At 42.8% G+C, this 25,315-nt stretch overlaps 1 protein-coding gene across 3 annotated transcripts in view; it reads left to right on the top strand.

Annotated features, from left to right (window-relative positions):
* The window catches only part of LOC125878539 (paxillin-like), a 36,885-nt gene extending 12,925 nt beyond the window's left edge, over window positions 1-23,960 (top strand). Inside the window, exons 1-14 of one of the 3 annotated variants that reach the window (XM_049581601.1) lie at window positions 8,240-8,278; window positions 9,571-9,752; window positions 9,883-9,965; window positions 10,290-10,429; window positions 11,259-11,454; window positions 11,588-11,735; window positions 13,282-14,679; window positions 15,674-15,943; window positions 16,257-16,604; window positions 17,739-17,897; window positions 18,549-18,722; window positions 20,760-20,841; window positions 20,963-21,111; window positions 21,202-23,960. In XM_049581601.1, the coding sequence (XP_049437558.1) occupies window positions 10,333-10,429; window positions 11,259-11,454; window positions 11,588-11,735; window positions 13,282-14,679; window positions 15,674-15,943; window positions 16,257-16,604; window positions 17,739-17,897; window positions 18,549-18,722; window positions 20,760-20,841; window positions 20,963-21,111; window positions 21,202-21,468 (3,288 nt within the window). In that variant the 5' untranslated portion in view covers window positions 8,240-8,278; window positions 9,571-9,752; window positions 9,883-9,965; window positions 10,290-10,332 and the 3' untranslated portion in view covers window positions 21,469-23,960. Of the gene's footprint in view, window positions 1-8,239; window positions 8,279-9,570; window positions 9,753-9,882; window positions 9,966-10,289; window positions 10,430-11,258; window positions 11,455-11,587; window positions 11,736-13,281; window positions 14,680-15,673; window positions 15,944-16,256; window positions 16,605-17,738; window positions 17,898-18,548; window positions 18,723-20,759; window positions 20,842-20,962; window positions 21,112-21,201 lie in introns of those variants that run through there. The other 2 variants (XM_049573698.1, XM_049589504.1) reach the window with 2 other exon arrangements.
* The last annotated feature ends 1,355 nt before the right edge of the window (window positions 23,961-25,315 follow it).

Here is a 25,315-nt window from a genome sequence, read left to right as displayed (position 1 = left end):
CACAGGGGCAACGTGTAAACCACAGGAAAGCTTCTGCGCCCACAAACTACCTCTGTGTTCTTTGTAAGCCTCGCTCTGTGGGGAATAGGAGAGGGGAGGTAGGTGGGAGACGGCAAGAGGAGTGTGCTTTATCTTTTGTACTCGTATGGTTTCAGTTTCAGACGGTCTCCTCTCACTTTTGTCATTCAGTTCTCCTAGTCATATGAAGAGGTTGATACATTATTCATACAGTCAAAAATCCTTTAATTAATTCAATTCATTTAGTGAAATGTAATGATTCATTTCAGTAGATATTTATTGTCCCCATGGGCATTTGGGCTGCAGCAAGGATTAAACTCACAAGCCATAACAGCACTATGAAAGCAGCTACAAAAAAAAAGGATTTAAAGTGAAAAAGCATTAGGCAGATAATCAGAAGTGACTGAGAAGCAGGCAGAAGAGGAACGAAAAAGTGCATGTTATTCACTGTAAATGCAAAATAAAAAAACTGTTCTTCAAAGTGATATTGGATATAATTTGTAGTGAGTGTGTTTTGCTCTTGAGCTGCACAAAGTAGCGATTTAAAAGAAATGATAGAATACTAGCATGTCAGTATGCCTGACATTATAGGTGGCCTCACTTGCAGAAAGTCTGAGCGGATGCAATGAAGACATAAAAATACAAATTAAGCAATGATCTAAAATCTCACATCCACTCTTAGGTGTCACTGCTCTAACTATAACAGTGTAAAAAGAGATGCAGCGTGGCTCAAGCTCAGTTGTGAGGCAAGACTACTTTAGTAGATAGAGTTATTCACCCACATGAACAGGTGTTTGATGCTATTATGTTTGAACAACAGAAAATTCAAGGTAAATTAAAAGTGCAGTAAGGTAAATGTGCCAAAAAGCACATTGGACGACCTTTCACAGATGAAGAGCACTCTGAGAGAGGAAAGATACAGATGGTGCTCTTAAGTCGCACAAGTTACAGACTGTAAATGGATCTTAACTACAGTGTGTCTATAAAAATTACTCCATACAGTGGACGGTTTTGTGGTGACATGAACATTGTACTTGAGGTCAAACATTAATGTAGAATGCAGCTTTTTTTAATACATATTTGTTGAGGTCACACGTACAGTACTTTCTGAGAAAGTAGACTCATCGCATGGGCTGAAATGGGTGTTACTTTCTGGGTGGAAATGATCAGAGGCGAGGTTTCAAGCTCATGACTATGTCTGCAGTGTCATTTGCACTGTCACTTGTGGGTGCCTGCAACCTGTAAAACAGCTTAACTTCATTAATTGCCATCTGTTTGATAATACATTTATTTTAAACGAATTTGGTGAATTAAACTCTTACTTCTAAGTATGCGAATAATAAAGTGGTTATTCTGTGGTGAGCATTGATGTTGTAATTTGAAAAATAGTTAGTTTTTTATGCCTAAGTTACCCCTCTCATGTCTTTGTGTCAAATTATGGAGCTTGGCCAGGAGGTGGTTTGCTTAAAAGGAAATTTCGGTTGATTTCAACCTGTCTCCTATCGTCCTAAATTTGTTTCAAGTGACTAGTGACATAAAAATAATAGTTAGCATGTTAGCTGTTAGCCTAGATACAGCCGGGGCGCATAGTAGCGTCAGACCTGTTACAATGTAAGTGAACAGGCAACCTTCAAGTGCAAAGTTAGTCCACTAAACAAGCTTTTTTTTCCACAAAGACCGCCTCATATCGTTAGGATAAATGTCAGATAACATATAGAAAACGACATGTAAACGTGTTGTCTTACCTTACCGGTGTGGTGCCATGTTTGTTTACCATTTAGCTCTGCTTTCCACTTTGGGGCAAGCTGTTAACGCACCATGCTTATTTACACATCCAGCAGAGATACAGAACAATATTGATTAATATATTCTGTGTTTCTGGCCCCCAGGTAAATGTAGGTCTAATATTCATACATCCTTTGGCTCTGTGTTTGGTCTCTACCAGAGCATGTGAGCGGAGCGGAGCAGGTGAAAATTTCCGCTCCTCGCTCGCAGACCTGTCACTTTGCGCCGCTCGTCCGCTCAGCTTGGTTCTGCGCATTCTTTGCTCTGCTCCGCTCCATCATAAATTTTATCCCGCTCCACTCGCTCACCACTCCACTCAAAACAACTGCGTCATACTACCCATGCCTGTAATCTTCTATTCACAAATAAAACGGTGTCTGCCCATTTTTCCGACAGCCCATTGGTCCGACATCCCATTGTTCCAACCATATTAAACCCATTGTTCATGATGCCCTGTGGTTAAGGTCTGGTTAGGTTTAGGCACAAAAACCACTTGGTTAGGGTCAGGAAAAAATCATGGTGTGGGTTAAAATGAACAAGAAAATGGCAAACACATAAGCCGTGAGCCTGCTTCGCCAGCTGACCCAGAGCCGGTCACGGCGCACCATCAAGGTAGAAATATGCCCGCCAGGAGCCGTTCAGCGCTGCGGAAAGCTCCCCACACAACCTGGACCCCAGAGTTAATAACAGGAGGTTATGGTGTTTCATTCTCTCCTCTCTATGACACTTGTATCTCGACCAGTAGCCTACTTTTGTTGCGTTGCTGATCCTCTATGGTACACAAATAGGCTACAGTAATAATCACATATCGGAACAACGGGACTTTGGACTAATGAGAGGTCGGAACAATGAGAGGTCGGAACAATGCTACGGCACCAATAAAACATGAGCTTGGTCGATTCTCCGGGGAAGCCCTCTCCCCGCAGTTAGGGACCGTTCTCCAAGGTACCGCTGCTTCTCTTCTCAGTTTCTTTTCTGAAGTACACAGTAAACTCTATAGTTTTGAAAGAAGATAGTGTGGGTGTGCGCAGGTGCAAAGATGCATTCTGGATGGGGCATGAGCGACCGAAGCGAAATTGGAGCGAGAGATAAGGCTCCACTAAACCTTTTAAAAAAAATAGCCGCTCCTTGCTCAACACAAAATCCTACCGCTCCCCGCTCTGCTCTGCTCACATGCTCTGGTGGGAGAGGACCAGGCCTCCAGAAACACTAAGTAGCCTTGCAGCCAACTTTTTCCCAGGGGCCACCTGTGGTATTGCAGCGAAAAAAATCCCTTGCAGCTCATAAAGCATTTTCCTCATAGAGTGCCACAGGAATGATTCCCAAAGCCCAGAAATGAGTTAGCATTTTAGCACTCACAGTTCCCTTGTCTCGAAATCAATGGGTTTTTTGAAAGGGTTTTGTGAGTCTGTGGTTAACACAAGCTTAAGAGACTTTTACATTTTGTTCTATGACATTAAATATGTCAGTAGATACCCTACTTGTGAACTTAAAGCTTCTATGTGTCTTAAAAAAGGCGGTTGCCAACAAGTGACTGAATGAGACTACAGAACGTCATCAGTCTTGTTATAGTGGTAATGTTTGGTCATGCGACCATGGTGTAGTTTGTTAATAGCTTAATGTTAGCGTTTTACTTCTGGTAATTGCATTTAGGCTTTAAATCTCCTAAAAGTGGTGTTCATTTGTGAGGATGATCTCGCTGAACATAATGTGAAGTATCAAAAACATTTGTTTGTCATAAAGCTAATTTTCGTCAGTAGTCCAAAATCCAATGGAAAAATCCTATAGGCTCTTTGACGAGGGAACCAGTGTGATGCCAACTTCCGCATCAGCCTACAGAAAATCGTCATCCCTGGGGCACTCTGTAGTCTACCATTATACAGGTGACATCTTGGGATCTGGTATCTTGGTATTATAGATTCATGGAGAGGACCCGCTCTGTATGTAGATATAAACAGGCCATTCTAAGGTAACAAAAACATAATGATTCTTATTTTCAAGCGATTATTAACTAATGAAAACATAGTTGTGAATATTTTATTCCTTTCCTGTCAATAGATGTCCCTAAATCCTACACACTTGACCATTTTCGTAACACTAGCAATGTATATTCGTAGCAATGTCTTCTTCTATCAGCAATCACTGTCTTCTTAAAATTTGTACAAAGGCATAAAACTACAGGCAAACACTTAAGATAATCTTTTGTTATAACATGTAAGAAGTCAAGGAAACACAACAGGGGATTCAGTCAGGTTGAATTACTCAGGTTTTCAGTTAGCGGACTTTCTCTGGGCCTCACCGTGTTATTCAAGTGTTGGATTGCATGTGTCTAAACAGACTTAGCTGTAATTGTATTGAATAGTGTAGAGTGGAGTACAAGCTGCTGTGTAAGCAGTCGTATTCTGTGACTTAATTGTAAGTGCGGGCTGTGGTGCCGTTTCCTTTTAATAGCACTGGTAGCATTTCATTGATCTGAACATGAGAAAACTCCACCCAGGCTCTTCCTTATACTGTGTTGAAGTGTATGAGACGGTAAAGCAAATGTAATGTAATACATGCTATGAGCTGGTTGGGTGGTCTGTAATGTTCTTCTGTTGCTCTGACCGGTGCGGCCATCCATCATCTACTGTATGTCTCTGCTCCCACAGGTCAGGGTTGGGCAGGATGGTATTTATAGTGGGCCTGGATACCTCAGTCTGTCTCTGGTATGTGTGGACAGCCTAGCTGGGAGGCACCTGTGTGCAGTGTTGTTCTGTTGCACCTGTGTGTGTGTGTATGTGTTTCTAGTGTGATTTAATTTTGCACTTGTGTGCCCGCTGAAGCGCTCCAAAAGAACACAGGCACGGGCCTTCTGCTGTCTAGCACGAGCCCAGAGGGGAGTAAAGTGTAAGTGCGCCCATCTCGTCCTTCTTTCCTTTTTTTCCCCCTTCTGGTGGAAGCAAAAGGAGGGACTCATCATCTCTGCAATGGTCTGTCAGCTTGTGTCACGCTGAAAGGCCATCTCTCTTACGACAGAACATGAAAGGCTGTCACTTCATGTCGACGCACACTCACTGAGCTGTAAGTGAAGGTTGTTCCTTACAATAGAGATTGTTTTTACATGCTCCTTTTTAAAACACTACATTTAGACTCCACATGGATTATGTACAAAATTTGTCTGCAACAGCTGACATTTTGTGTTCCCTCATCTGTCTTATTATCACACTGTCTTGTTCAGCTGGTGTGCACTTCACATTTACCTCTGCCTCTCACTCTCTCTCTCTCTCTCTCTCTCTCATATTTGGAAGACGAGCTGTGGCATGTCAGGAATTTCATATCAGCCGGCGTGCACCTTGCAACACATCAGATACAGAGGGAAGAAATTAAAGGAATGAGGGTAGGGAGACGCAGAAAGGAGGTCAGGGAACACAGGTAAACTTGCTGCACAGACAGAATATCGGGGCTGATATTCATCCTGTTAGTTTCACTTTGGTGTCAGTGCATATCTCAGGAAATGCCTTGGCATTTATGAACCTCGCAGATAAAGCCTGCTCTGTATACCAGCCCTTAGAATTACAAAAAAAGCCAAGAGTGTGCTCGGCGCTCACACACGACTCAACATCACCCCCTGCAGGTCGTTAAAGGCTGTGATTTGTTACATTACATTAGATAGGAAGCGTTTCCTCAAATGAACCAGCTAAATAAACAGGAGATGTGTTGAGAAGTAGACAGCATTGATTCACTCTATGCAGTGGTCAGCACTGAAAGAGCCTCAAGCAGTGTGTGCAGTGTCAAGCAGGCAGGATGTCCTGTCAGGGATAATGGAGGCTTGCTTCTGTTGACGTGCAGGACTCGTATTGATCAAACCTCAAAGAGTAAAAGTAGTGCTGCAGGAATGCTTTGCTCAGTTATATTAATATTCTGCGTTGATTTCACTGTGAAAAGTTGCAGTTTTATTCCAACATCTGTCCTTCCCTTTGCTGTTCCCATGCTTGACTCTTCAAATGGTTTCCTTTTCATACCCTCATTTTCCTGCATCCCCCTCCCTTCATTTCTAATTTTCCTGTCTTTTTCATCCCCTCTTCTGCCCACTCCAATCTTCCCGGTCCCCTTTTTATCTCTCCCTCTCTCTCTCTCTTTCCTGTAATGAGCCCCATGCGGAGCAGCATTCGTGTAATTAAAATGCACACCATTCATCTGGGAGGAAGGGAGTCTCCTTAATCTGCGTCAACCCACATTTTAGCCTCTGAGGATTCGCCTGCTGCACCACGCACACACACACACACACACACACACACACACACACACACACACACACACACACACACACACACACACACACACACACACACTTCCCAGTTTCACTCGCTATCTCTCCCGACACTCCCACCGCCATTCCTCATTGTTTAAGCCCAGCTGTGCCCTGCCATGTTACATTAAGTGCTGTGGCCATGGAAGCTAACAGAATGCTGGTGTTTCCCGTTGTTCAAAGACTGTGTTTAATCGATGTTAGATGTGGATGTAGCCTGTTTTTGGTTGGCAGAGGTAGATCTCTCACCTTCTCTCAACTGCCTCCTCAGAGATTTGGGTCTGTTAAGGTTTTACATAGCTTTGTTCTCATAGCACATCAATATCCCATATGCAAGTCCTGTCTTACATCGATTCCCCAAATATATACCTACTAAAATATGCTCACATAAAGTTATCTCCAGAAGTTCTTGCCTCCTTACAGAGAATGATTCATGAGGCTCATATTTAAGATTGAGCGCTTGGGTGTCTCTTATGAGTTACTCATTGTACTGTAGTTCCATTTTTGGTCACTGGGGATCTTGTCTGTGCTTTGCACTAGAGTCTCTGTGTCCCGGTATGTTCCCTTGGCAGCAGAGGCTGACACACCTCTATGTGTTTGTGTAGTTTGTGGATGGGTCAGAGCATGTCTAGCAGCACGCAGTGTTCAGCGAATAAAGGCAACCCCTTTAAGCTGCTGGTTTCTATAGTTTGTGCTATATCCTTTTAAATTGAAGGACTGTATTCCAACTGCTTTGTTGAGGGGAAATGAGCAGCAGATTTCAATTAACTCGCCTCACTTTGATGCAAGACCTCTTAGATATTAAAGTTAGTACACAGATCTCCCACAAGCCAGCAGAATATGTATTTCATGTAGCCTGGAGGTTTGTGTTTTAGCGTAACTCTATTTCGGAGCAGCAGATTCTTTATCAACAGGGTTAAAGCCAGTTCAGCTCGAGAGCTAAGTTGATTAACATCTCTTGTGTAAACCATCTGGACTAACATCTGTTGACTGAGGTCTCCACCAGCTGCAGTAAAACTTTGTTCTGGCATCAGCAGCAGATACATGTACTGACTACTGAGGCCTTCAGATATGACTGCTGTTTATTCATGCAGAATTTCCCAGAAGTGATGAAATTGAAATTATGTTTAAACCTGTCCTCACTTCATCCTAGATGGATGTTTGGACTTGTCGGATCCAGTGTATTTTTTCTTAATGTGTGATTTTTTTAAACCATAATGAAGATTGTAGAGGAGGACATCTATGTCATCCTTTCTGTCTGCATTGTTGGTGATGTCATCACGATTAAAATCAGCTGCATCGTGGGAAATGTTGTAAAGAAGAAGTCTTAACCTCTATGTTTGAAACACAGGAAACCTCTTTGAGCAAGTTCACAAGTTGGCCGACTTCCCCTTCTAGTGGACCAGAAGTAAAGCCTACAGACTGCAGTGTTAACCTGTCCATTGGCTGATTTGAACCATCTTTGAAAAGGGAGCAGGTTTTATTGTACACCATACATGGTATAAATGATAAAGTTTGACAGTTGTGTTGGTTCTGCTTCTTTATGGGTGTGTTTTTTGCAATTACCAAGTAAGAGATGAGGACACACACACACACACACACACACACACACACACACACAGAGCTGGCTGCAGTCGTGTAAACAGTGGGCTGTGCTGTGTCCATAATGAAGCTCTGTGGTATGTGCTCGGGCTTCTGAACGGAGTCTCCTCTGTGAAACCCAGTCAACTGGCATGTTAGCCATGCTAGCCACGCTAATGCTAAGTCTGGCCAAGTGGATCTGGCATTGATCTGGGTCTGCTTGTGCTGTGTCTCCTCTCAGTCTGGGAAACATTGCAGTCCAAGTTACTTCTGCACTGATGACACTCTGCTAGCATTTGTTGTGTCCTCATTAAATCTTGTTGTGCTTTACAAAAGAAATCATATCTTTCAAATTGTTGTTGTACCTAAAGACTAAATTTAATGTAACACCACAACATGGTATAAGTGTGAGTCACGAGTAACCTAAGCAGAGAGTGTGCTGACTGTGTGAAGGAGGGGCAGATTACACCTTTATATACCTTTGTGATACCACTCCCTTAGTTGGGCATGCCTCTGTTGATAAGAGCTCTGCTCGCCCTCAACTTTTCGCACAGCGTACTTTACCTTCACCTGCTGTAACGTGCTCAGCTTGCCACAGTGTTTTCAGTGCGTGAGTAGTATCTCTTACTTGGGTGAACCTAACCCGCTACCATTAACTTTAACCCCTCCTTCTCCTCTCTACCCTGACCCTCTCCTCTGTTCTCAGTTGCACCCCACTCTTCCCCCTCCTGCTCCTCTTGCTCTCTTATGCTGATGGCAGAGTTAAGAAAGGCAGTTCCTGCCTGGCAGACAGTCTGTTTGGGTTGCCCTCTTCCTCCTTCACTTCTCATTCTTTTTCTGTATTATCTCCTCTTCACTTCCCTGGGTGTAACGTCTTGTCTTTTTCTAAGGTACGTCTCATCTCCATATTAGGTTAGTTGTGGTTTTTGTCTTGCTTGCCCTGCAACTTTGAAATAGTTGGAGTTTGGAACATCTTAGTAATACTGGCAATATTGCAGTGTAATGTACAGAATATTAAAAACCTCATTTTGAAGTGCAGTTTGAATCCTTTTCAATATGCTCTGTGATTAGGAAATTTGATTGTACTTTAGCTGTATCTTTGCTGTGTCTAAGTGTGGCTTATTTGGTTTCATTTTTATTAGGTTTATCTTGAATTTTACATTAGTTTTTGAACTTCATTTTGAGAACACCATAATCCCTAACAGCCTCAAATATATTTGTGTAATGGAATATATATAATTACGCATAAACACTGATTTTGTACTAACCGTTTATTCACATAAGGCAGTTATTGTTAGAGTAAGTTTGTTAAATTTAGGGTTTTATTTTTTTAGGACTTGTGACATTCTGTAAGAGAAACTAAACCCTGCTGTGGTGAGTGAGCGCTCTATAATAAGCCCAAGTATTCAGTAATACAGTCTGCGCTCTTCATTAAATCCCCTATAATGTTATGTGTCTTCTACCTGCTGGTTAGGCCTGCTAAGTCAGTAGTTGTTTTCTTGGCCTGTGTTCCTGTCAGAATACCAAGTGACCCCTTCATGCAGCGGCTGTAGCTGTTGTGGTGTAGTTGTTAAATATGAGTACCTGGTTGCAGACATGACAGCGGCTCTTGGATTTAAGACATGCCAAGACTGCAGGCAGACGAGGGTCAATGAGTAACCAGAGGAGTGGCTATGACCGTCTGCATGATTCAACTTTTACAACCCCACCTCCCCTGATGTCAGCGCACATGGGATTTTGAGAGATTGCGAAACATGCTGCGATTATTTGCTCTGTGTGTATGCAATGGAACTGGTGATGAGTTTTGCAGTGCTGTACTGTCCTTTCACCCAACCCTGTCTGAATATAATTAACTTCAGACCTGTGATTATCAGATCTTTTGTTTTGTATTTCCGCAGATGCTTTGTTGGCGGACCTTGAGTCCACAACATCCCACATTTCCAAGCGTCCGCTCTTCCTGTCTGACGAGACTGCTTACTCCTTCCCTGTTGGGGGTCAGACTCAGCAAGACCTCTGCTCTCCACCCCAAGTCCCACCTACTCCCACTGAGCAAACCCTAAACGGACTTGATGAAACAGAGGTAAATGCTCACACACAGCCTAATAATTATTCTGTTAAAGCACCATCATTGACTCATAAATAAAGGTGTAAATTAGTTTCCTTATTTGGTCCTCTGAGTACTCTATAGTGACTTTACGTCCTCTTTTCAGTCCTCCTCAGCTCAGAGAAGTCCCTGGTCTAGAGATAGCAGCAGTCCAACTCAACCCATTGGTGAAGAGGACCACGTATACAGGTAGGACTTTGAATCCTGTTAGTTTGATCAGCAGTGTATAAACTGTCTCACATTAACTACTCCCAAAAGTGAGGGGACGTTTTGGGAATATAGATAACTTTAGTTGGCAGCATGTTTGTGGGGAAAAAAAACATCAAAGGACATCAAAGGAGGAACAGAATAATTTTATTCGACATGCACACAAAACATGAGTCTAGAAATTTTCATTTGAATTTTTACTCATCTAGACACTCTCCAAATCATACCAGTGTCAGAATATAGCAACCCTCTCAGTCTGTACCTCTGTTGATGATGCATATTGGTTCCTCTCTCTACTCTGCACAGTTTCCCTAATAAGCAGAAGAGTAGTGAGTCATCAGCTGTTGCCATGAACTCATCGATGGGCAGCAACCTGTCTGAGCTGGACCGCCTGCTGTTGGAGCTCAATGCTGTCCAACAAAGCACCCCTGCCTTCGCCACAGAAGGTACACAAAAAGATTGCTTTACAGTTTACAAAATGCTCTCTTATGTTTCTCGGATGTCACTATCTAAATTTGGCATTATTGTTTTTGTGGTATGACACAGGGATGTCCCTTTCTCACTGTGTTTTAAGCTCCTTTTTTACACAGCCTGTTCAAGGTGGGAATGTTATTTTGCCTTGCTGTTCTGTATAAATTGTACAAACACAGAATGGGGGACAATTTTTCTGCCTTGGAGCTGGCAGCAGAGGTAGCAACAATGCTGAATCGAGGTCTGTGTAAAAAGTGTGAGCTGGCAGGACCAGCCGGGTGTGACATTTTGGTGACATGCTATGTGTCTGACCTACTACTGGGAGATTTAACAAGCAGCTTGCAGCAGTTAGCAGCTAACTCAAAAAAAAAAAAAGAACGGCAACCGAAAATGTACACAATCTGGGCAAACAATATGTTTCGGGAGCTCCTTTCTCTCTGAACAGAGGATGACATCAACTAACATATAACAGTGACATGAAATGATTGTTATTGCCATGCTATGCTGCCAGACAAGTATGTTATATGTCACAGTAGCAGTGACACTGTTGTGTTACATGTCACGCCTGTCACATCTACTTTGCTCCTGGAATGCTGGTTTGCTATCTTAAATCACACACTGGGGCGGCATCATGCCAGCACTGTTTTGTTCTGTGTAAAAAAACAGAGCTGACATGATGAAGGGTCTTTGTTGCAGCAGTATTGCAGGATCTCTGTGTAAAAACAGCCTTTAGTGTTTGGTAGTTTACAACATGATAACTGTGGATCCATGAAGGAAATTAATTTAACATTTTGTCTGTAATAGAAGAAGCAGCTCCTCCGCTGCCTGCCAGCAGCATCATCCACAGCGTCCAGGAGAATGGCGTCTCTACTGCAGGCAAGGTTCCTCCACCTGTGCTGGACAAGCCCAAACGCAGTGCAGGAGCTCGAGGAATCGAGGATGTACGACCAAGTGTAGAGAGCCTTCTGGATGAGCTGGAAAGTTCCGTGCCCTCACCCATGTAAGTGACAAATTATTAAAGCAACATTAAAATGATCTCATTGATTGCAGTTATTTGAATGAGATTGTTATAGTAACATATTAAGTGGAAAGCCCACAGTAAATATAGTTGATGGCATTCTCTTCTTGTTTAGTCCCACACCGTTGGCTGTGTCAGACGAACCAACAGATGGACAAGAGGAAACACCATCACAGCAGCAAGCCCGAATGTCTGCCTCCTCTGCCACACGAGAGCTGGATGAGCTAATGGCCTCCCTGTCTGACTTCAAAGTCCAAAGCAATGTGAGTATGGAAGTGGGTAGATTTTTGGGTCATGGGGGTTTGCATACTGGATGGAGGATGTCTATTTTTGGCATCGTGGAACTGTTAGGGACTGTGCTGCAGATGTTTAGGGGATGGCATGACTGTAAATTGTGGAAAGTAGGATGCAGGATCAGACTAATTTTATTCAGTGTGTTTTCCATATTTGTGGCTTTGTAATGTCACATGAACCGCTGCTGCTGCCTGCTATGTTCCACAATAGAAATGTTTAACTGAACCACAAACTTTTGCCATGTTGCAGTGGCATAAATGCAGTTAATTTACCTCAAATGATAAAAGAATTATTTCTTGTTTTAAACCTGCCCTTTATTTTGGACCAGCTTTTACTGGATGGAACAAAACATTATAGGACTGACCAGTAATTAACAAATAGCTTTTACTTTCAAATGTACTTTTATGTTGTTGTAATGCTTGATGAAAAAAAAAGAAATCATACTAGATGGCATTTAGATTTTGTTGTGCTACATTGTTCTACTGTGCAGTTTTGTTGTAAGCTGGCATTCATAGAGAAAGTTGTGGGGTTGACAAAACAAATTCAGTGTATGTTGACAACATAACATAATGCAATGACATAACATTTCCCTTTAAAGACCATTAACACAAGGAAACAAATGTTATCATTGTAAAGATTAGAGTGTATAGTTTTTGTGAGACTTTGCCATTAAAGTGTTAATTTAAGAAATTTTGAAGATTTGAAATGATTTTGTCCGCTGTCTGAGGGCAGCAATCAACATCAGAGACCCGGGCTTGGATCCGAGTACACATGACCCTAAAGTCCAGTTTGTTTGATTAGCGTTTAAACTGTGTACCATATCCGGGTATGAATCGGCGCACCATGCCCGAGTCTACTTGAAAAGGAGGTCTTGAGTGTGGTTGATACGTACTCCGGTATGGTACGCATCAGGTGTGAACACCAAGTAGACTGCTATTTAAAGTGACTACAAGGAGTTTTTAACTGGTTATGAAACAGTTTCAATTTATTGCTGATGCCTCAAACAGCAGCACAGCCTGACGCAGACAGGCCCAGATCGGCTTCTCTGCCGCCTTCAACCTGCAGTCAGAACTCCAGTAGGAGGTGGCAAGCTCTGCACCTGACAGTAATGGTCCCCTATCCAGTCAGGAGCAGAGCTTTATCTTGCTGGCACCCTTATGGCAGCCTTTTTGACAGTGTAGCACAACAAAAATGTCGCGTAAATGATGATGTAAGTGTAATTGGGTATGGAACAACATTACTAATCTGAAGGCTGAGTGGCAGGGAAATGGAGAGAGCGTCAATCGTACTCGGGCACAGTTCGAATTAAGTGTACCCAATATGGAAATGCCCTAAATTTGTGCTGAAAGACAATTAAGCGTGCTCTTCCCCTGCTTGGCTTTGTGTGTGAAACAACTTTTCTGTTCATTCCCATCATTCTCAGTGTTTTTTTTTTCTATTCTCTTTTCTCTACCACTGTTTATGTCTTGTCTTTGTTTGTACATTGTCATCATTACATCATGGCACCCAATTCAGTCTGACTCTCAGTTGTCTGTGAATCAGGAGGCTGTAGACCCTTCATTGGAAGCTGGTTCCCTAGTAACTGCTCCATCTATAAATCCTAATATTGGTTCAGTGGATACTCTTCTACCTTCTAGTTTCACTACTCCCTCGTGTACTCCTCTTCCGTTGGAACTCCATATAGATGAAGATGGTTGTTCAGCCCCTTCATCTTCAGCTGGTTCCACTGTAGTCATTACAGCATCTAAGAGCCTTCAGTACTCACAGATCCAACAGATGGATGATGGTGGCAGTGTCACCTCTGAGATCTCTCATCTGGAGAGCCTCAGTATCTCTAGTACCACAAAGCCTCCTAGTCAAACTGAAGGCAGCAGCCCTACACATATGGCAGTCACTAAAGTCTCTGCTAGTAAAGTCTCAAGTCCACTTGAGAAAAGCCCTGTTACTGTTGGGAAAAGTTCTAGTCCAGTTCCCACTGCCAGGGGCTCCAGTCCAGTAGTTGTTTCCAAGAGCCCTAGTCCTGTTACTGTGTCCATAAACCCTAGTCCCATTCATAGAACCAAGAGTCCTAGTCCCCCTGATCTTAAATGCTCCAGTCTAAGTCAGTCTGACAAGAACCCAAGCCCAGTCCCTAAAAGTCCAGTTCCCATAAGTCATAGTCCAGTCACAGTTCCAAGGCTTTCAAGTCCTGTTCCAAAAAGTGCAAGTCCAGTGATGCTCCCTGATATCTCCAGTTCAGTAACCGCCCCAAAGAGCGCAAGTCCAGAAACAGTTCCCAAGTGTGCTAGTCCAGTGTCAATTCCAAGACTTTCAAGTCCAGTTCCAAAGATTGCGAGTCCAGTGACAGTCCCTAATATCTCTAGTTCATCAGGCGTACCCAAGAGTTCTAGTCCTGAGACATTGCCAAAGAATGCTAGCCCAATAATACTCCCAAGGCTTTCAAGTCCAGTGACAGTTCCCAAAAGTCCTGCTTCAGTCATCAGAAAAAGTTACACAATTACAGGCGCCAGCAGTCCCAGAGCTTCACCAGTTCCATCTGTCAATGTACCATCAAATAGCCTGTCTTCCCCTCTTACACAAAAGAAAGGAGGTGAGATGCTGGATGTAACATGGCCATGTCGGGAGCCTTTATTAGATGAAGCTTTAGACAGACTCTTAGCCCCTGACTCCACCCAACTGAGTATGAACCAGCCACCTGCTTCCATTATGCCTGGAGATGAAGACAGATCTTGGGAGGAAGAAGATGGAATTTACCCTGATCTCAGCCGAGAGGGAACCCTGACACCCATGACTGAGTCCAGCTGGATGGACGAGTGTTTCACCCCCTCCACCTGCCCCGGGACACCAGATGCAACGCTGGACCTTCCCACACAGCAGCCCTCTGCTGTCGAGCGACTATCAGCTTCTGGCCAAGTAGGACGCTCAACTCGACTCTCCCAAAATAAGCTGCTGGCAAAAAGCTAGAGAGGCTTTAGTACCACATGTGGTCTTTCTATTATTTGGCCATGTGGCCTATATATTAATTATCTCTGATAAGAATGGCTGTGTTAGATAATATTTCAAGCACAGTGTATCACTGTATCTCTAGTTGCCAAAATAAGTTTATTCTGGGAGAGCGGCTCCTACAAATATTCAAGGAGCTGTGCAAAAGTACAAAACACAAAGTGTCTTCATGAAGAGAAATTCCTCAGTTTGGCGTGATGCATGTGGTGTCATTGCATAGCAATCGCAAATTGCTTAAGGGAAAAATCTCCCTGCAGAGACTGTTGTGGCTGATGTCGAAAGGTTTGCTGAAAGGATATTTCCGCACGCCCCTACTTGCTTCAGTCAACATTGCTATGCTCATCACAGGGCCTGGCCTGTCATGTTTACGCAACCAGTGGATGATGCACAAAATGTGTTTTAAATCAGTGATGGTGTCAATACAGAAGACAGTGTGGATATTTTTCTTTTTTGCTAATGCATAAATGCACTAAGAACATGCACATGTAAAGGAAGAAAAAACACATAAGAACTTTGCTTTTTTGCGCTTTGGCCTTGCTTTGGCATGTACATACTGATGTGCAAGCATCTTGTGATAGACCTGTGTTGTCTTGATCTCAGCTATCCGGCATGCTGTGGCACAGATACCTGAGTAGTTTGAAGTAGTCTTGACAGTAGAGAATGGATTTGAATGGAATGGAGGGCTGTGCTTTGCTTCTGCAGGCAAATCTGATTGGAAAAACAAAGTGCCTGACAAAACCTCCAGAACAGTTTGACCAAAGTAGGTTCTGGAGCCAGTGCTTGAGCATTTTTGCCACTTGAATAAGACTTCCTGTACTTGGCCCGGCCTGCTTGTGTTTGTAACCCAACATGGACTTTCTGGTGAGTGGCCCAACCACACCTCCTGATATCATCTACTCTCCAGCTCAAGTCGGTTATCCGCCGCACCAAAGAGACCTCCAATGTGCATCCAATGTTCAGGGAGGGAATGTTGCGACGCAAAATGGGACCGATCATTGTGAATAAGAGCAACTCGCAAGACCGACTCATTGAGGAGCTTCAGGGGAAACTGGGAATTGGGCGGATGGAGCGCAAGCGTAAACAACAGCCAGATGATTGGATGACAGAGGGAGTCATCGTCATGTCCAACCCACAGCGAACACGGGAAGAAAGGGCCCAGCCATCTGTGGATAAGGTAGACCTTAGGGCGCACAGCAGGATTCAGTGCTACTCTTGGACCACATTAAACCAAGAGCTGAAAACTATGTGTTCCTCTCGTAGTTGAGCTTTTATTTGTTTGGCCTATGGTTAAACTGGCAAATATCAAAATATATGATGTTTCATCATATCACCATAAAAATAGTATTGCTGCTTTGGCAGTCACTGTTCAGTTTGTCTTGCTAATTTTGTTTCAATTACCATTTCCTTTTCCTTATTCTGACTTCTGTTTCTGTATGTTCTGTTTGCTCTCCTCTCTTTGCTGTTTCCTTTTTCCTTCTTTCCCCCAGATCATCATCCCTCCAGAATCACCTGCCCCACAGAGAAAAGTCCTCCCCCCTCCGCAATCTCCCCCAGCACCCAAAAAGCCACCCCCAGTCAAGCACACTCCTCCACCACTACCTCCTCCCCCTCCAACCCCTCCCCCTCCTCGAGAACCCACCCCTCCTCCTCCCAAGGAGCCTACTCCTCCCCCCAGGGAGCCTACTCCTCCCCCCAGGGAGCCTACGCCTCCCCCTGTCCAGCCCCCTCCATCACCTAGCCCCCCTCCCAAGCCTGTCACGCCACCTCCGCCTCCCAAGGTCTTTGTATCAGTGGGTTGTCAGACCGAGTATGACCCTATCTTCCCACCAATGCAGGCACGGATCACCTTTGTTCATCTTTCTCTTCTTTGACCTCCCTCTAAACTTTTACTTGAGCCTGTTTGTGGGTTATTTGGTTCAAATCCAAGCAGTTGCACCTCTGTATTTACGTGAGCTGTATAATTTCTTTGTCCTTTGGCTCTGTTGTCAACCACTGGTGTCCATCCTGCCAAGTTGCAAAAGGTAGCCTCCTCTAAAGCTTTGTCTGAAATCCAACCAGTCCAGGTTATAAGGGTTGCTGACATTCAGGCTGGAGAGACTGAGCCACTTTTCTAATTCTGACATCTGACGGCGCCATGGGCTGTGTGTTCAGAGTGGAGCGCAGAGTTTAAGAGCTTAGAGGCAAGAGGAGTGTAACCCCCTCATGTTCTCGTTACACTAACTGTCCTGCCATGCGCAGGAATGGTCGGCTCGCAGTGCAACTGAAACCTAATCTGCCACATGACAGCACAGTTACCACCACAATTATAGCATGTTCCACAGGACTTCCGTCAACAGGTCCCACTGGGTTAGATAGCAGCATGTTGAGGTACCATTCCCTCTTTTAGAACCCATAGTGTCTTTACTGGAATGATTTGGTGAAGACTTGTAGAGCAGAAGGTTGAAACGAGTGCTACAGTATAATTGCACACGTCGAAGGCTCAGTGAGATGACTGGCTATTTTATTTGTGTGTGAGAGAATACATGGAGCAGATACGCTATTTTCTCTCTCAGTGGTATGTAAGAGTCATAAAGCTCCAATAACGACACCATCTGAGAAGGTTTGTGTTTGCTTACATTTCAGTAGCCAGACACATTCACACACACAAAAGTGATACTGGAGAGTCATAATCAAAGCCTACAAACGTGCACTGGGGTTGATAAGAACATATTATATCCTGGTTGGTATGTCCATGGCTTGTCTTGGTATTTTCTCTCTGTCTATGGGAAGGAGGAGATAGCTAACCACCATCTAGATTGTTTACTCATCGCACCACCATCAATCCTGAGTGGGACTATTGTAAGGCGGTTACATTAAAGAATTATATTATATATTGTTTACAAAATATGACAAGGAGGTAAGTCCAAAAAAATGATCGTCCAAAATTATGTGAATAGTATAATGAAGCCAGTTTGGTTCCTCTCCATCAGATCCAGTCCCAGGGGAAGACGTCTCCCACCGGTCCCCCCAAACCAGCCAACAAGCTGGACAACATGCTGGGAAGCTTGCAATCCGACCTCAACAGACTCGGTGTCCAGACGGTGGCTAAAGGTGTCTGCGGAGCCTGCAAGAAACCCATAGTTGGACAGGTGATAAAAACACTGAATTATGCACAGTGGAGACATCAGTTAGTGCACATACTGAATTCAAACTTGCATGCTTTTAGTTACATATGCAGTCATAATTTCTGTGTTTTAAAGACATTAATTACCAAGGGAAACATAATAAGCTTATAAACCATCATCATAGCTTTGTTTTTGTTGAGATGTGGGGAAAGTAAGATTGCAAACCCAGATGTATTTGCCCGAGTTGGATTGGTTGTGCAGTGTTGGCTCATATTCCACATATCTCAGACTGTGCTGATTGCTTGAGGTCCAAGCCAGTCAATCTATCAATAATTCAGCTCTTATTTAATTGGCAACGAATAAGTGGAGCAATATAAAATATGAAGCTTTTATTCTGTGTTTTATTGCATTTACTAACTTACTTACTTTGAAACTTCTGTTTAAAGAAACACAAACATTTTCTGTGAGTCGTGATCCTACTGAAATGTTCTGGGAATATTTGGAATGTATAACTATTTTCTTTGTAAAATATTGAGCTCTGTGATGTGCATCTGCTGCTGACTGCATATCCCCTTTGCTTCTTGCATGCAAGGCTGCAGTGATTTTCTCTGCTGCGCCAGGTCTTTCCCCTCAGAAGCTCATCTCAATTTAATGCACTGTGCCTCCCCACACCAGGTGGTGACTGCCATGGGCAGAACATGGCACCCGGAGCACTTTGTGTGCACCCACTGCCAGGAGGAGATAGGCTCCAGGAACTTCTTTGAGCGCGAGGGGCAGCCTTACTGTGAGAAAGACTACCACAACCTGTTCTCGCCGCGATGCCACTACTGTAATGGACCCATATTGGATGTTAGTAATGCATACATTAACACACACACACACACACACACACACACACACACACACACACACACACACAAACACAAACACACACACTGTACAGCGCGGATGGGGGGATAATGATATTTATTTATTCATAACTTAATGGATTAAGGCCTTACTGGAAAAATCACTGCCTGTCGGAAATTGCCTTTATTTCTCAAGCAGACATTGAGAGTTGATTAGACAGACACACACATACATGCACGCACGCACGCACGCACACATTCTCAATCCTAGAGGCAGTAGAGGTAAGGGGCGTTGTAGTTGCTTTGTGCACATAGACTGTCTTTCTCACTACATGCTACACTCCTCTCTCTCTCTCTGTCTTGTCAGCGCTCCTCATGATGACACACTTTTTTCAGGCGTTTTTAGCCTTTGTTCTTACACACACATACACACCCTCAAATACACACAGCCACATACACAATGCCAGAGGTTCTGGGAGGGAAGTAGACAGTGGACATTAACCTGGGGAAAGGCCAACATGAGTTACTTCCAAGGTTTTCTAATTCACTGCTCCTTTATTTCTCTTCTTCCTTCTGTGTTTGGCAAGCCATTTGTGAACTTGGGTTTTTACTTAGGTTGCAGACAGGGCTGGGTGATGTGGAATAAATTAAATATCACAATATTTTTGACCAAATATCTCGATATTGCAATGAAACTGTAGGATTGACATTGGTGTTTTCACAAAATATTTACACAAGATTTTTGATAAATAATCATCAGTAATTTGGATACAATGACAAAGTGAGTAAAGGCAAATAATAGAAAAGCTAGAGCAGTCTGGTAAGTTCAGAAAATTACATCTCTTTACTGTAATGCAGCCTTTAAAACCAGGAAGAGACAACCCTTTGGATATTACAGTATCCAAAATCTAAGATGATATCTAGTAGTTGCAGGTAGTATTTCGTTGCCTGAAGGAGCCACTGGAATTCTAATTAATAAGTAAAGGAAAAAGGTGAATTGCTCAATAGTTTTATGGTTTTGGACCAGATTTTTTTTTTTATGCCTGCGGGCTGGTGATAGCTGTGGCTGGAGACATTTATTCTGTTTTGTAGTTTGTCCTAACCTCTATCCTATTCTTGTAAACACAATATCTCAAGAACGCCTTGAGGGAATTTCCTTAAATTTGGCACAAACGTCCACTCAGACCCAACAATGAACTGATAAGATTTTGGTGGTCAAGGTCTCTGTGATCTCACAAAACATGTTGGCCATAACTCAAGGATTCATATGAAAATAATGGCCATTATTCAACATCATAATTCAGAAACAGAGGGGGAGACATGTGTTCAGATACTGATTTTGGTTACGCTAATCTTGGGTGTCAACTCTAATGGCTACATGAGTCTGGACCATAGACTGTATAAAATAAGTCTGGACAGACACAAATGTGAACTGTAACTGCAACCTGACTGTTTGGCGGAGGCACACAACCACTAGTTTCATTTAACGCAGTGGCCCATTTACATGCAGTGTTTTTGTACCCTGTTGTAGCCTTTTCAGTTAAGGTGCTCTGCATCTATCTGTCCAGATAATGAATGTTGAACATAGCCCTCCCACCCTGCTTTTTCAACACTGCACCCCCTGGTGGCAAAGCCAAGAATCGCTTGTTCTCCGACATGTAGTTAATAATGAGTAATTCTTGCCCTGCTGCAGAAACTCAGCAGCTGTGGATGTTTTAAAATCTTGTGTTACATGGACAGTATGAATGTGCTTCCAGCTGAAGCTGTTGAGAAATGCTATCAGGCCTGGAAAACATGAGGTAACAGTCAGAGCATTCCAGCACCTCCCACACTGCCTCTGTGGACCGTGTCTGCCCTCTCCTGGCCTCTGACTTACTGATGTATTGGTTTCCCCCCCACAATGACAGACATGCTTGTACTGTATGCTCACTCTCTTGTAGAGAAACATGAGGAACCACCTTTTTCCCCAGCTGTTTGTGTGTCACACCCCTCTGCAGAAATTGAATGACTGACCATTTGGTTCTCCTTTGTTTCACAGAGAGTTGTGACTGCTTTGGACAAGACTTGGCATCCAGAGCACTTCTTCTGTGCCCAGTGTGGAGCCTTTTTCGGACCAGAAGGTACCAAAAGATCATCAATAACTAACAGCACCTGGCTTGTGTAGACAAAGAGTAGTGCTGCATTTTCATTATCAAAACAAGATCGAGGAGAGAGTCACTGTGTGTCTTTGCTGCCCTCTAGGTTTCCATGAGAAGGATGGAAAGGCGTTCTGCAGAAAGGACTACTTTGACATGTTTGCCCCTAAATGTGGTGGCTGTGCTCGTGCCATCCTGGAGAACTACATCTCTGCTCTCAACTCACTCTGGCACCCTGAATGCTTTGTCTGCAGGGTGAGTCACTTGACATACCTAAAAAGAAAGTGGCCATTTTTGTGTCAACCCATCATCATGAATTCTACCCTTTCTCTTCTGATTTTCCAGGAGTGCTTCACCCCATTCATAAACGGCAGCTTCTTTGACCACGATGGCCAGCCGTACTGTGAGTCGCACTACCACGAGCGGCGCGGCTCGCTGTGCTCCGGCTGCCAGAAGCCCATCACCGGCCGCTGCATCACAGCCATGGGCAAGAAGTTTCACCCAGAGCATTTCGTGTGCGCTTTCTGCCTCAAGCAGCTCAACAAAGGCACCTTCAAGGAGCAGAACGACAAGCCCTACTGCCAAGGCTGCTTTATTAAACTCTTCAGTTAGACTGTGTGTTTGTATATAAATGTGTGTGTACACGCATCTACACATTTATGTCTGAATGCACGTGTGTGTGCACTCACGTGTCTAGCATGAATGAGTCAGTGAAGTGTTTGTTGAGAATGAGGGCGTTGGTGGATCACATCCTTAAGGTGAGAAACGTCTCTGACTATTGACCCCTGACACTGAAGGGACTTCCCTGCTGTCCAACCTCTCAGGCTTGGCGTTTCACACTTTTGCTAAAGACATTTTTAACAAAGCCCAAAGAGATTTTTATTTAGAGTTTTATTCCTGTGTGCAGCAAAGAAACTACGCTTATTTCCCCCTCATGCGTGTGTACATATATGAGCAAATGGGTGTCGAATTAACACTTCCCCAGAGCCCTGATGTATAAATGATTTAATCCCCCCCATTGCAGGGCAAGACTTTGCACCCTATGGTGGTTTTATGCAGTTAGGAGACAGCTGCTTGATTGCATGGACCATGGAGAGTTGAGCAGGTTTGGAATATGTTGAGTGTTTAGTGTTAAGCCAATGAGTGTTGGAATAATCTATGAAACAAAATGTATTTTTCTAGCTTTGGAAACTGTTGAGGTGCCATTTTAAAATATAACCATGAAAACACTCCGTATGTACATGCACACACACACACACACACACACACACACACACACACACAAACTCCTCCGTCTTTTTCTTCACGTCTTTAGAATACCAGTTCAAACTCTTTGCACACTCCAACACCAGATCTCTTGATGAGACCGTCTTAAGGTGCATTTAAAGGTGTCGGCGAGATATTAGTCCTTATTTTTCTACTGTTTTACTATGAAAATGAACCTGGGTGTTTTCTCAGTTTTAGTGTACATTACACTCACATTTGTGCTCTTGTAGGTTGATCATTTCCCATTGGGAGTGACATCAAACATACACATCAACACATGGACTTTTTTCCCTGTAGCAACTTTGTTTTTACTTTCCTACCGCAAAGTGTGTGTTGTGTCATTTACATAAATGCTCAAATAAAATCAAACAGTCGCGACTGATGATGATGAAAAGTAGGTCAATAAGAATAATATTGTACTACAGTTATTAGTGTTGAACTTGTGGTACAATGTAAAACAAGCCAAAACAGAGCTGATTGTCTTTACCCCACTTTGAAAAGTGGAGAATTTCCTGCTGTATGTACCCACTCAGAATATATTCAGACGAATTTGATTCAGAATAAACAATGCTTCAGTTCAACTTTTTTTCCCATATTTTACTATTGCTACTGTTGTGACTTTATCACTGTATTAAATCTATTAATAAGGCTGGTTCAAGATTTAAAACATGGTTGTGCATTTGGATGAGAAGCATGCTTTCTTTTACGTGGAGTTTTATCAGCACTCGCTGCCAGTTGCTGTTACAATCAGAATCTAAATTTGTATACCTGTAATATGCTCGACTTTGTGACAGAACTGTGTTTTGCCACCGTTTTGATGAAAATATACATATATATATTTTTGAGCTGTTTGGGCTCACACTGATATGCAAAGAGCTGGCTCTATTGGCATGTAGGCTAACAATAATTTACCCTGTTCTCACACACACGACACATACCAGCTTTGATTCCAGTGTGTCACACTTCCAAGGAAACGCAGCCCTTATTACCTTTTTATTATGAGTCATGAACTATGATCCTGCTGTCTGGGTTGACATCAGCGCTTGGCTCACTGACAGAAGCTGGATGTTAGTTTGAACTGGTCAGGAATCAGAGTACAGGGCCAAGCCTCTAGCAAACCTTATGTAATGACTCATCTTTATCTTACATGTAGCTCTGTTTTGCCGCGTATATGAAACAATGAGTGTTCTTTTTTTGGGGGGGGGGGTATTGCTTGTCTTTAATTTTGATCACAATGTGTGTGTCCACATTCAGACTGTTTTTACTTTAAGATGTTTGCTCATGTGCCAAATGTGTCAATGCAATAAGGTCTTATACACTGTGGAGTTTTCAACCTTTCCTGTGATTTGACTCTTTATGGGCTGAACTCTGGGAGAGGCTTTGTCTGCTGTGGTGCATCTTTACTCCGAACACCCGAACGTTTACACTGTAATTAATAGACAAGCCAAGGAGAAACTGTCTGTACTGAGTCATTCAGCAGTACAGTATAGTGTACACTTGTAGCTGATTCAGATTGACAGGAAGTAGCAGGGGGAAATGAACAGGAATTATGAGTTAATTTTGCCCCATATGTATTTATCTGCTTACAGTATATTGCCTTATAGTTTTTGCTTCTGTCAAAGAATTCATGAAAAAAAAACCGAAGCCTTTTACTGTTATAATGAGATTAAGTAAACTTTGCTTTGTAAATGGAGACATTCATGTGATCTTTTACCATTTGAGTTTTGTCATGAGCCACAGATTTGACTGGCTCTTTGTGTGGGTGGGGTGTAAGCCTATGTGGGTCCTGATTACTGACTGATTATAACTGCTGCAAATAAAATAAGTACTTTATTTCAGGCAATGTTTGGTGGTTTCTATTTTTGACCATACCTTGTACGTTTCAGTGTTTCACATTAAACCAGATCTTAAAGAAACACTTCACCCACAAAATGACCAGTTGTTTATCAGTTATTCATGTTGTGTTACTGTTACGAAAACTTAGTTAAGAAAGTACTGAGCATACAACTGGATAAGTGAGACTTGGATTATACTGCACAAGTTGTGTGACAGTTTGTGAACAGATGTTTTATATAATTTTGCTATGTTCGTTGTTTTCCATGGAGGCATGTAATAACATATTTAAGGTAACAATGCATGATTGATTTACATAAAAACTGTCATTTTATGGGTGAAGTATTCCTTTAAGCATACAGGAATTTCCAAAAAAAATATTAAAACACAGTATGTGTAATAAAATCAGTGCTTATTTTTTTTTTTTAAATTGCAAAATTTTAGAAAATAGTTTACAAACATTGATTTTAGTTATCAGTGAAATGAACATGTTACCAAAGCATGATGTATAAGAACACAAATGCCAGCCCTGCACAAGCAGTCTGTTTGGCAAAGAGGTACAAAATCAGAAATGTCTGTCAAAACATGTTATAAGGTGTGCTTTGCATGACAGTTGAATTACAGAGCATTTGTACTGATTCTCAATTTTTTGGTTTATAACTCCTTAAAATAAAGGGATGCTCACCTTAAGTGAGAGAAAAGATACCATCATTTTGTGTTGAGGAAACATGTTATTTCTTAGTTCCTGACCTTTTAATTATCTCATGACCCCTAACATTTATTTTGTAACCCCTTGATAGGGGTAGAACCCCAGCTTGGGAGCCACTGATTTAGTTGAACAGTGGGGAGTAGGTCAAGGCACTACAGATGCCTCAATAAAGCAAATGGATTAACACTCAGTGAGCACCATGTGAATTTTAAGTTTGTAGATACATTTGAAATAAATGCATGTTCAAAAAAATATTCTGAAGGTCAAAACCCCAGACATTAATTTGTTCCCAGCAGGTTTTTCACTGGTCAAACAGCAATATGACAACAATGCAACTGGCCTGCGAAAACAGCGATTCAATTCATGTGACAAGCACAAGACATCACATCAATCCTGCGAGGAGAGGTTGTGACCTGAAGTCTGTGCTGTGTGAGAGCCTGGAGCTTGCCAGTGAGCTCAGACAGGTGTGGTCGTCTGTCCAGAATCTCCAAGTGTTCCAGGTCCCGCAGCTGGTGAAGGTGTAAGAAATCGCTCTCTGGTACATGTTCATGGCGAAGTTTGAGACTTCTGAGCTTTGGAAAAAGTTGTGGGATTTGACCTGTGTGAGCTCCCAAATGTGACGGCCAGGGGTCTATGTGAAGGTGCAGGAGA

Source organism: Epinephelus fuscoguttatus, linkage group LG1, assembly GCF_011397635.1.
Source record: "Epinephelus fuscoguttatus linkage group LG1, E.fuscoguttatus.final_Chr_v1".
In the NCBI taxonomy this organism is placed as follows: domain Eukaryota; kingdom Metazoa; phylum Chordata; class Actinopteri; order Perciformes; family Serranidae; genus Epinephelus; species Epinephelus fuscoguttatus.
The sequence above is the reverse complement of the archived record's forward strand: the minus strand, read 5'-3'. Positions and strand labels throughout refer to the sequence as shown.